Source organism: Quercus lobata, chromosome 7, assembly GCF_001633185.2.
Source record: "Quercus lobata isolate SW786 chromosome 7, ValleyOak3.0 Primary Assembly, whole genome shotgun sequence".
Classification (NCBI taxonomy): Eukaryota; Viridiplantae; Streptophyta; class Magnoliopsida; order Fagales; family Fagaceae; genus Quercus; species Quercus lobata.
Window position 1 is genome coordinate 37,745,677 of NC_044910.1, and position 11,860 is coordinate 37,757,536.

At 35.5% G+C, this 11,860-nt stretch overlaps 1 protein-coding gene across 1 annotated transcript; it reads right to left on the reverse strand.

Moving 5' to 3' along the window:
* Positions 1-358: 358 nt before the first annotated feature.
* On the reverse strand, positions 359-1,616 carry LOC115953617 (secoisolariciresinol dehydrogenase-like). Its single transcript, XM_031071353.1, has 2 exons — positions 1,452-1,616; positions 359-1,317 (listed from the first exon to the last, which is right to left on the reverse strand). The coding sequence occupies exons 1-2, from the start codon at positions 1,487-1,489 to the stop codon at positions 525-527; spliced, it is 831 nt and encodes a 276-aa protein (XP_030927213.1). The 5' UTR covers positions 1,490-1,616; the 3' UTR covers positions 359-524.
* Between the last annotated feature and the right edge of the window lie 10,244 nt (positions 1,617-11,860).

The window sequence follows — 11,860 nt, forward strand, 5'->3', positions numbered from 1 at the left end:
ATCATTCTATTATGTTCTTGAGGGTTTGCACAAAAAATTCTGCACAAATACAAAAATGTAATTCCTTCTATAGCTAAAAGCTTTAACATGTAAATGTAATTTGCATATGTGCCAATGTGCCATGCATATACACAATGACACAATATTGAATTAAAATAAAGAATGAATTGAAATTACTTTCAATTTTATTATAAAAATTTTAGCAATTGACCTATCATATATGATTAATGACATCACCTCAATAATATCATAAATGAATTTTTAATTATATTTTATTTATATTTAAGAATTGATAAATCAAATTATAAGATATGTAATATCTTAAATATTAATTAGTCTTTTATTTTTAAGAGTTCCAACAATGATGCAGGGCATTTCTAGTCCCGATTCTCTATAAAGGAGAACAATCAATGCTAATGCCACTAAATTAGAAGCTTTATTGACTTCAACATCATTCTTTAGGATAACACTAAAACGAACCAACATAATTGAGAAATGGGGGCTTCAGTTGCAACTTATGCAAATCAAGAAAAGAGGCTTTTCAGAGTGTTTGAGAGACTTGGATTGGTAAGACTATAGCCCCCATCAACAACCAGGTTCATCCCACTCACATACTTAGACTCATCACTCCCCAAATACAACGCTGCCTCCGCAATATCTTCAGGTTCCAATACTACTCCCTTCAAGTTTGCACATGATGAAACCACTTCCTCCACCTTATTTTTCTCCATCTCTATAATTTTTTTTACCATAGGAGTTCCAACTGTAAAGGGAGACACACAATTAACTCTTATTCCATACTGTCCCAACTCCACGCTCAAGTTCTTGGCCAGTCCCACCACAGCATGCTTTGATGCCTTGTATGCATGTGAAGTATTACTGGCCAAAACTGAAACTATACTTGAGGTGAAGAGAATGCTTCCTTTTTTAGTTGGAATCATAACCCTAGCAGCATGCTTGGCACCCAAGAAAGCACCGAAAACGTTGACATTCAAAACCCTTTTGAAATTTTCATTTTCAGATTCTAAAATTCCTGATTCAATGTTGCCTGTAATGCCAGCGTTGTTGAACATGATATCAAGCTTTCCATACTTGGTTATAGCCATGTCCACAGCCTTTTCAACATCAGATTCATTTGTTACATCACAATGGATGTAAGAGATGGAATCAGAGCCAATGTCTTCGCAGACTGAGTGGCCAAGCTTGTCTTGGACATCTGCTATTAGGACCTTTGCACCATGTCGAACAAAAAGCCTTGCAGTGCTCTCACCTATGCCACTCGCACCACCGGTTATTAATGCTACCTTACCTTCTAATCTGCAAGGACAAAGAAATGAGGAAACTAAAATTTATTAGTCTAAACTCCTAGCTAGTTTTTAATATATTATAAATGATAGAAAGAATGTGAATTAGAGAACACAGAGTTTGTGAAAGGTTTGTTGTAATATTACCTTTTGGTGCTGGGAGTTGCTGAAGAATTAGCACTCATCTTTTTCTTAAAATTTATGGGAGATCTCCGCCAAGTTGAAGATGTGAGTTACGTTTGTGTGAATGTCACCTTTATTGTTTGTAGATACTTTATAGTGGAGAGGTTCAAGTATATGCAGCTTAAACAAATTATAAAAAAAATTAATAAGTAAACAGGAAGGAGAAAACAACAAAATCCTTACTTCTATGAAGTTTCTTGCTATGTATTAAGATTCTACTTAGCAGGTAGCAGCCATTAGGCAAAGTCTTAGTTTTGGTAACATAAGTCATACACAAATGTAACGGTCCTGAGAGAGACTTTACTAGAAATTTAACCCTTTTACTTTTTGACTTCCAAGGCAGCCATCAACGTTGAGGATGTAAATCTTACGTGCATGCTATTATTATGTGTGGAAAGTTATACCAAAGTTGATTTATTGGGTGGAAGTTGATGGATGGCCGATGGGTGGATATTGGGAGGTCATTAAATCCTAAATCCTCTAATGTCAACACCGTTGTCGTGCTGCAAGTACCGTGATTGGAGGGTTAAGGTGTCATTTTCCTTTTGTTGTTTAAATATCTTAATCTTAAGGGTCCTTATAAGGGGTGACTTTAGTGCAATTTTTATACTTTACTTTCATAAAATAAAAAAATAAAAAAGTCTATACTGCATTAAGCAAATTTTGGAATTATAATGTGTATCACTTTCTGTACTTTTCAAATGATAATAAATTTTTTTGAACTATTTCCAAAGTCAGAATCTAGCAAAGAAAAAATTTCTTTTTTAAAAAATAATTAATATCTACAACAGAAGTGAGTTTCTACAAAAAAAAAAAGGAATGTGAATATTTACTTTTTTGTCAATAAAAATGAAGATGATGATAATGATTTTGTTGTTTGAGATCCCACTACAAAATGCGGAGGCCTTGGGCCGCGTTTTTTAAGCCGTTTGTTTTGATTGAAAACATTATATAAAGATAGTTTCCATATTTTTCAATGTTGGTCGTATAAATAATGCATACTTCAGGAGTATGCGCCCTCTCTCTCACAAAGAGGTGGGCCCCATAGTGGGTGGAATCCACCCAGCTGTGAGAGGAAGGGACTATACAATAATTTTCCTAAAAAAAAAAAAAAAACTATTTTTGGTCAACAAAAAAAGTATAGCTTACTTTAAGAGATTGTTTTCTAGCAAATTTTTTTGGAAATAGACTTTTTCTCATAGCAAGCTCAAGCTAAAAATGGAAAGTTAGGGAAAGTGGGAGGATAGAATTTTTTTTTAATTTTCCTCCTTTTTATTTGGTTGGGAGTGAAAAAGTAAAGGGATAGAAAAAATGAGTTTGCATAAATTTACTCATATATCCTTGTTAAAAAACTAATGCCCAATTAAAACAAAAAAGTGACAAACAACCAAAAAAAAAAAAAAATCACCCAAATTTATGGAAAAAAAATGTCCAGAAAAAAAAAATGAAAGAAGAAGAAGAAGGAAAATAAAACAAACACTGTCATGCCCACGACCCAAAGAAATCAAAAGAAAAAAGGAAAAATAAAAAATAGAAAGAGGAAGAGGCAACGTCCAGGAAAGCAAAAGAAAAAAAAAGAATGAGAAAAAAAAAAAAAAACACTTATTAAAACTGGGATTGGAAAAAAAGAAAAAGAAAAAGCAACGTACTGAAACTCATGGGCAACTTGCACATGGGCATTTTTGTCACTCACCCATTAGAATTCCCACCACCTAGTTTTATCCCCATTTTGAGGAGAAAACTTTTTGGTGGGCTCAGGAAGAAAACACCTGGGGCCCACTATCATTTTCCCCTATCCCCCTCCCAACCAAACACTCTTCAAAATGTTTTCCCTTCTCATCTCTCTCTCTCTCTCTCTCTCTCTCTCTCTCATCCTTCCTAAAATCCACTCTACGAAGCATAGGAAAATGACATAGTTTTATAGAAAATATTTTTTGAAAAAATGACTTATTTTCTAGAAAATATTGTCGTTGAAATAAACAGAATAGTAAAAACAAAAGTCAAATGCATTCATGATAAATATTTTTATTTTCTTTTGTAAAAAGGATAGAACTATACTTCTAACTCTAAAATATACTAGTGAATTCATTTGGTTTTATTTATTTATTTGAGAAACTCATTTGGTTTTAATTGATAGCACAATTTGGTAACATAACTTAACTTTGTTCTCTCAACATTTCTCATGTCATCAACTGTAATACTCCAAATTTAAATTTTAAAAGAAAATTTTAGAATTTTAAAATAAAATATAACGATTGATCAAACATGCACCATAGTTCCTCAACTATGAAAAATGTTGTTCAACTAATAAGTGCAGACTCTTCAAACACAAAAAATGTTAAGTCATTAAGTGATGCAGTTGCTCCTGTAGAACTTGATGAATCTATACCATAATTTATATTTTTTCTGTTGATGAATGCTGGCTTGTTAGGAGGGGGAAGACTTGTTTCATTTCCCCACGTGAATAAAATTTCTGCCATGCTTGGTCAATCTATTGCTTGTTCTTGCACACATAAGAGATATGAATACATCTTGAAACTTGATGAGGAGGATACGCTTGACGCAATGACGAATCAACTACATCCAACAGTTTTCCTTTCTTCCCATAAGTCCCAAACCTAAAATATTAGTAGTATAATCTTAGAGTACTACCAAGGTGAAGTGCATCAAATCAAAACCAAATGATAATATATTTTACTTACATGTCCAATCAAATTTAGGCAAGGACTTTCAACATGATAGTGGTTGTTTCTCTTGCCACTAATTATCTCTAGTATTAAGACACTATAGCTAAAGACATTTGATTTGGTAGAATATAATCCTTCCACTGCATACTCCAGTGATATATATCCACCACAATTGCACAAATAAAAATAATTATAATTGTGTAATCATGTTTTTAGCATTCTTTGTTAACGTGTTTGTACTTTGTACATGTTAATTAAGGATATGGATAAAATACTCACTCAACAAACCAAACCAATCAAATACCCTGTATTCATTTTGTTACTCTAATATATATATATATATATATATATTAAAATAAAAAAAAAAATCAAATAGGTGGCATAACACAATTGGTGAAGTGTAAATTGGACATGGAATTTACTTTTTCTATAAATTTTATTATATAACATTTACAAACTAATGTGTTATCAATTCTAAAAAAACTAGTTTAAAAATTTGTTAATTGTCTTTTTTTGAAATCCACCCAACACAAGCATTATCGCAAAAATTTGCTAGTGTCCACATAAAAAAAAAATAGAGAGAGGAAGGAACAAAGGTGTCATTTTGAGAGATTGGTGAGTAAAATTTGTGGGAAGGAAGATTATGATTCATCATTCATTGAGAATTTTTCGTTGACTTAGAAATTTGTCTCACGCTGATAAAAATTGAAAAAAAAAAATTTAATCTATCTCGGGGCCAAACTATGAATTATAATTCTGTCGTTATTTAATGTTTCCAACTACTATGTAATCGTGGGTTCCGGTTAACTCAATTAGTAAAGTCTATGATAATTGTATAAAAAATTTAGGGTTTAACTAATAATGTCTTTGCAGACTGAGTGGCCAAGCTTGTCTTGGACATCTGCTATTAGGATCTTTGCACCATGTCGAATAAAAACCCTTGCAGTTCTCTCACTTATACCACTCGCATCACCGGTTATTAATGCTACCTTACCTTCTAATTTGCAAGGACAACGAAATGAGGAAACTAAAATTTATTAGTCTAAACTCCTAGCTAGTTTTTAATATATTATAAATGATAGAAAGAATGTGAATTAGAGAACACAGAGTTTGTGAAAGGTTTGTTGTAATATTACCTTTTGGTGATGGGAGTTGCTGAAGAATTAGCACTCATCTTTTCCTTAAAATTTATGTTAGATGTCCGCCAAGTTGAAGATGTGAGTTACGTTTGTGTGAATGTCACCTTTATTGTTTGTAGATACTTTATAGTGGAGAGGTTCAAGTATATGCAGCTTAAACAAATTATTAAAAAAAATTAAGAAATAAACAGGAAGGAGAAAACAACAAAATCCTTACTTCTATGAAGTTTCTTGCTATGTATTAAGATTCTACTTAGCAGGTAGCAGCCATTAGGCAAAGTCTTAGTTTTGGCTACGTACATAAGTCATACACAAATGTAACGGTCTTGAGAGAGACTTTACTAGACTTTACTAGACTTTACTTCTAGAGACTTTACTTTTTGACTTCCAAGGCAGCCATCAAGGTGGAGGATGTAAATCTTACGTGCATGCTATTATTATGTGTGGAAAGTTATACCCTCCTCCGCGTGAACAGTAGTTTTCACTGTGAATAAGGTGTTGGAAAGTTATTCCAAAGTTGATTTATTGGGTGGAAATTGAGTGATGGCCAATGGGTGGATATGGGGAGATCATTAAATCCTAAACCCTCTATTGTCAACAATGTTATCGTACTGCAAGTACCGTGATTGTAGGGTTAAGGTGTCATTTTTCTTTTGTTGTTTAATTATCTTAATCTTAATTTAAGTGTCCTTATAAGGGGTGACTTTAGTGCAATTTTTTAACTTTATTTTCATTAAAAAAAAAAAGTCTATACTGCATTAAGCAAATTTTGGAATTATAATGTGTATCACTTTTTGTACTTTTCAAATGATAATAAATTTTTTTTGAACGATTTCCAAAGTCACAATCTAGCAAAGAAAAATAAGAAAAAATTTCTTTTAAAAAAAATAATTAATATTTACCACAGAAGTGAGTTTCTCAGGAAAAAAAGAAAAAAGAAAAAAAAGAAAAACAAAAGGAATGTGAATATTTACTTTTTTGTCAATAAAAATAAAGAAGATGATAATGATTTTGTTGTTTGAGATCTGTTTGTTTTGATTGTAAACATTATATAAAGATAGTTTTTGTATTTTTCAATGTTGGTTGCATAAATGAAAGGGTTGATATTGCATACTCCAGGAGTATGCTCCCTCTCTCTCACAGAGGGGTGGGCCCTATAGTGGGTGGGACCCACCCATTTGTGAGAGGAAGGGACTATACAATAATTTTCCTTAAAAATAAAAAATAAAGGAAAACTATTTTTGGTCAACAAAAAAAAGTATGACTTATTTTTTGAGGTTGTTTTCCAGCAAATTTTTTTTTTTTTTTTTGAAAATAGACTATCTCACAGCAAGTTAAAAATGGGAAGTTAGGAAAAGTAAGAGCATAGAAAAAATTTTAATTTCCCTTCTTTTTGTTTGGTTGGGAGTGAAAAAGTGAAGGGATAGAAAAAGTGAGTTTGTATAAATTTACTCATATATCTTTGTTAAAAAACTAATGCCCAATTAAAACAAAAAAGTGACAAACAACCAAAAAAATAAAAATAAATACAATCACCCAAATTTATTAAAAAATAAAAAAATGTTCAAAAAATAAAGAAGAAAAATAAAACAAACACTGTCACGCCCACAACCTTAAGAAATCAAAAGAAAAAAGGAAAAATAAAAATAAAAAGAGGAAGTGGAAGTGGCAACGTCCAAGAAAGCAAAAGAAAAAAAAAAAAAGAATGAGAACAAAAAAAAACCACTTATTAAAACTGGGACTGGAAAAAAGAAAAGAAAAAACCAACGTACTGAAACTCATGTGGAACTTGCACATGGGCTTTTTTGTCACTCACCCATCAGAATTTCCCCCACCCAGTTTTCTCCCCATTTTGAGGTGAAAACTTTTTGTTGGACTCAAGAAGAAAACACCAGGGGCCGACCATCATTTTCCCCTATCCCTCTCCCAATCAAACACTTTTCAAAAAGTTTTCCCTTCTCATTTTCTCTCATTTTTTTTCATCCTCCCTAAAATCCACTCTACCAAGCATAGGAAAATAATATAGTTTTATAGAAAATATTTTGAAAAAATAACTTATTTTCTAGAAAATATTGTCGTTGAAATAAACAGAATAGTAAAAAAAAAAAAAAAGTCAAACGCGTTCATGATAAATATTTTTATTTTCTTCTGTAAAAAGGATAGAACTATACTTCTAACTCTAAAATATACTAGTGAATTCAAGTTCGGTGCATAGATTTTGTAAAGGTTCAATTTTTCCTTAAAATTATTAATGATCATTTGGTTTTATTTATTTATTTATATTTTTGAGAAACTCATTTGGTTTTAATTGATAGCACAGTTTGGTAACATAACTTAACTTTGCAAATTCTCTCAACATTTCTCATGTCATCAACTTTAATACTCCAAATTTAAATTTTAAAAGAAAAATTTGGAACTTTATAATAAAATATAACGATCGATCAAACGTGCACTGTAGTTCCTCAACTATGAAAAATGTAGCTAAACTGATTAGTGTAGACTTTAACGAGCTTCAAACACAGAAAATGATAAGTCATTAAGTGAAGCAATTGCTCCTGTAGAACTTGATGAATCTAGACCATAATTTATATTTTTTCTGTTGATAAATGCTGGCTTGTTAGGAGGGGGAAGACTTGTTTCATTTCCCCACGTGAATAAAATTTCCGCCATGTTTGGTCAATTTGTTGCTTGTTCTTGCACACATAAGAGCATAATATGAATACATCTTGAAACTTGATGAGGAGGATATGCTTGATCCAATGACGAATCAACTATATCCAAGGGTTTTCCTTTCCTGCCATAAGTCCCAAACCTGAAAAATTAATAGTATAATCTTAGAGTACTACCAAGGTGAAGTGCATCAAATCAAAACCAAATAATAATATATTTTACCTACATGTCCAATCAAATTTAGGCAAGGACTTTCAACATGATAGTGGTTGTTTCTCTTGCCACTAATTATCTCTAGTATAGCTAAAGACATTTGATTTGGTAGAATATAATCCTTCCACTGCATACTCCGGTGATATATATTCACCGCAATTGCACAAATAAAAATAATTATAATTGTGTAATCATGTTTTTAGCATTCTTTGTTAATGTGTTTGTACTTTGTACATGTTAATTAAGGATATGGATAAAATACTAACTCAACAAACCAAACCAAACCAATCAAATACCCTGTGTGGGGCCAGATAATTTGTGACCCCGGCCCGCTTTACATTAGGGCCCAGGGCCCGAGCCGAGGAAAGACATTTCCGAGGATATGCAACGAAAGTCCAAATGGCCTAGAGATAAAGCTGAGAACGATGTTGTCCTCGGCATCCCAAAGCGCTCCTGAAAGAAAGGGCAAGTACAGTATAAGAGCAGTTTGAGGAAAAGCTAAACACCTCTGCATTGATGGAGAAAGGACCCCTAAACAGTATGGTGACAAAGGGCAAGGGAAAGGCTGCCATTACTGCAATTAAATACTCTGTGCCTGACAGAGCAATGCTTTTCGGCTTTTACAACCACCCCCAACCACTTTATGTATGGGCTAATAGGACAATTATCAGCCCTAGAAGGCTGAACTTACACGTGGACGTTGGAGGGAGGGTAAAGGCTAGTATAAAAAGAGAAGTAAGCAATCCAGAAAGGGGGTTAGGAAAAAAGGCCAAGAACCAGAGACTCCTAGGCCGTGCCGAGGAGAAAAACTTCTTGGGCAAACATGGTTTACCTCTGTGCGTTCACCCTGTACCCCATGACTAGCCACTGTCCGGTGACCAAGGTCTAGCCTTTCAGTCCACTCTCTACAAATTTTATTGTTTGGGCCTTTAACGTACGAACCCAATACCAGTTTGGGGTCGTTACAAATTGAGTCCTTACAATTGGCGCTGTTTGTGGGAAGGCTTGTGCGTTGACACAGGCGGTGGTAGGATTAAGCCCCTATCAAACAAGGGTCTGCCAAAGCCCCTCCATCATTTCCAACAGCTCGCTGTTGTTGCCCTAGTATAAAGTTCCACTAAGGGCTATGCTTTGAAGTGCCAGTGGCACAGGCAGTTATAGGAGCTTCCAACATAAAGTCAACGCCCCACACCTTGACCGAGGGGCTAATCCTTGAAACTTAAAGAAAATCTAAGTTTTGGACAGAACCAAGGTATTGCATGGTCCTCGGACTCAAACCTATGGGGAAACCAACTATTTAAAGAAAATCTAAGTTTTGGACAGAACCAAGGTATTGCATGGTCCTCGGACTCAAACCTATGGAGAAACCAACTACTTAAAGAAAATCTAAGTTTTGGACAGAACTAAGGTATTGCATGGTCCTTGGACTCAAACCTATGGGGAAACCCACTACTTAAAGAAAATCTAAGTTTTGGACAGAACCAAGGTATTGCATGGTCCTCAGACTCAAACCTATGGGGAAACCAACTACTTAAAGAAAATCTAAGTTTTGGACAGAACCAAGGTATTGCATGATCTTCAGACTCAAATCTATGGGGAAACCAACTACTTAAAGAAAATCTAAGTTTTGGACAGAACCAAGGTATTGCATGGTCCTCGGACTCAGGCCTATAGGGAGATTAATCATTAGAAAACGGCTTAAGTCTTAGACAGAATGGAAACACCATGCTGTTCTCGGATCCCTAGCTCCAAGGAAACTAATACGAACGAGTGTTTAGACTCGGTATAGTCATATCTCGGTCCTTGGACCGGATGCCAAAAAAGGTTAAGGCTATGAATGTTGTCAAGAATGTGGCAAAACACCCTAGTACTCAGTGACCCTCTCAGATAGTTTATTTTGGGTTACCCATTCTCGGATGATCACCTTATATGCAATGCAGAGCATTCAGCTGTTATCTCAGTTAGTCTTATATGTTTAACCTACTTCAGGTCGGCGTTATTGTGCTTGATAATCTTAACAAGTTCAAAGTGATGGCTTTTTGTTAACAAGGGTTTCGGCCCAAAGTATTGTTCAACAAGAAAAAACACCATCACATCCATTCACAAAATAGCTATTGCAAAAAAGAAAGAATACATAAAATGGAATAACATCATCTTTTATTAGACAAAGAAATAGTACAACGTACAATAAGGGGCTTAAGCAAGCCTATACTAAAAGCTAACTATAGAAGCAAAAAGAAAAGCAAAAAAAAAATAGGGGAACGTTAAATCCTTTAAATTCTGCTCTAGCAGCGACTAAGCATGTAGGGGTGGCACCAGTGATGGAAGAGAGGAGAAAGCGGAGGCAAAAGGTGGCACCAGTGAAGGAAGAGAGGAAGAAGCGGGGATGCCAAATCCCCGTACCAGCTCTAAATCCCATCAAACAAGTGTCATATTAGCAGCACTCGAGAGAGAGCAGATGGTACCGATGGTGAGAAACCTTAGTTCTATCACACCAAAGATCTGATGCGACCTCCACCTGCTTTGAATTTTGGCTGAAGGAAGAAGGGGCTCCTTTCCTGCCTTGTCAAGAGGAAGAAAGGTCTTGAGTCTTTGTCTCCCTTGCCTTGACCAGGCCATCTTGAGCCTCGGGGAAACCCAATGCTTCTGGAAAGGGTGTGGTCCCTTTGCCGTCATTCCAGACTTGACCATATCACTTCCTAGGGCTTAGTCACATTGGTAACGGGGACTATGGGCACAATTGGAAGGTTAGGGATTTGGAAGGCTTAAAGAGTCTACGAATAAAGAAAATGACCTCCCACTGTGCCTCTTATATGGGGGGCGAGCCTGGTGGCATTTAATCTGTATAAATTTCCAAGAAAAGCTACAAACAAGATAAGTTTCACTCAACTCCCAGCCCCATCTTCGACCGTTGGATTTGCGTCGCCTCGTAAAGGGAACTTATTAAAGATGTGCCTCATGCAACGAAACGACAAGAACATGATGTGAGTAAAATTAAAGGAATGTCTCATGACCAGAAGCATGTCCCAGGTAAATGAAAAAGCACCGACACTGATGAAGGACAAGGCTGGGCAAGCCGTGACATAGGCCCGACATCACCAAAACCCTCCTCTCTGACCGAGAGATCGGACAACAGGATTTTGAGGGGCTATTGTCGGGCCAGAGAATTTGTGTCCCCGGCCCGCTTTACATTAGGGCCCAAGGCTCGAGCTGAGGAAAGACATTTCCGAGGATATGCAACGAAAGTCCAAATGGCCTAAAGATAAAGCTGAAGATGATGTTGTTCTCAGCATCCCAAAGCACTCTTGAAAGAAAGGGCAAGTACGGTATAGGAGCAGTTTGAGGAAAAGCTGAACATCTCCGCATTGATGGAGAAAGGACCCCTGAACAGTATGGTGACAAAGGGCAAGGGAAAGGCTGCCATTACTACAGTTAAATACTCTGCGCCTGACAGAGCAATGCTTTTCAGCTTTTACAACCACCCCCAACCACTTTGGGTATGGGCTGATAGGACAATTATCAGCCCTAGAAGGCTGAACCTGCACGTGGATGTTGGAGGGAGGGTAAAGGCTAGTATAAAAAGAGAAGTAAGCAATCCAAAAAGGGGGCTGGGAAAAAAGGCCAAGACCTAGAGCCTCCTAGGCCGTGCCGAGGAGAAAAACTT

Bases quoted from the DNA above. Each gene is read 5' to 3' on its own strand.
- LOC115953617 (XM_031071353.1), bottom strand. From the start codon at position 1,489: ATGAGTGCTAATTCTTCAGCAACTCCCAGCACCAAAAG. The intron at 1,318-1,451 runs GTAATATTACAA...TTGTCCTTGCAG, and splicing joins GCAACTCCCAGCACCAAAAG to ATTAGAAGGTAAGGTAGCAT.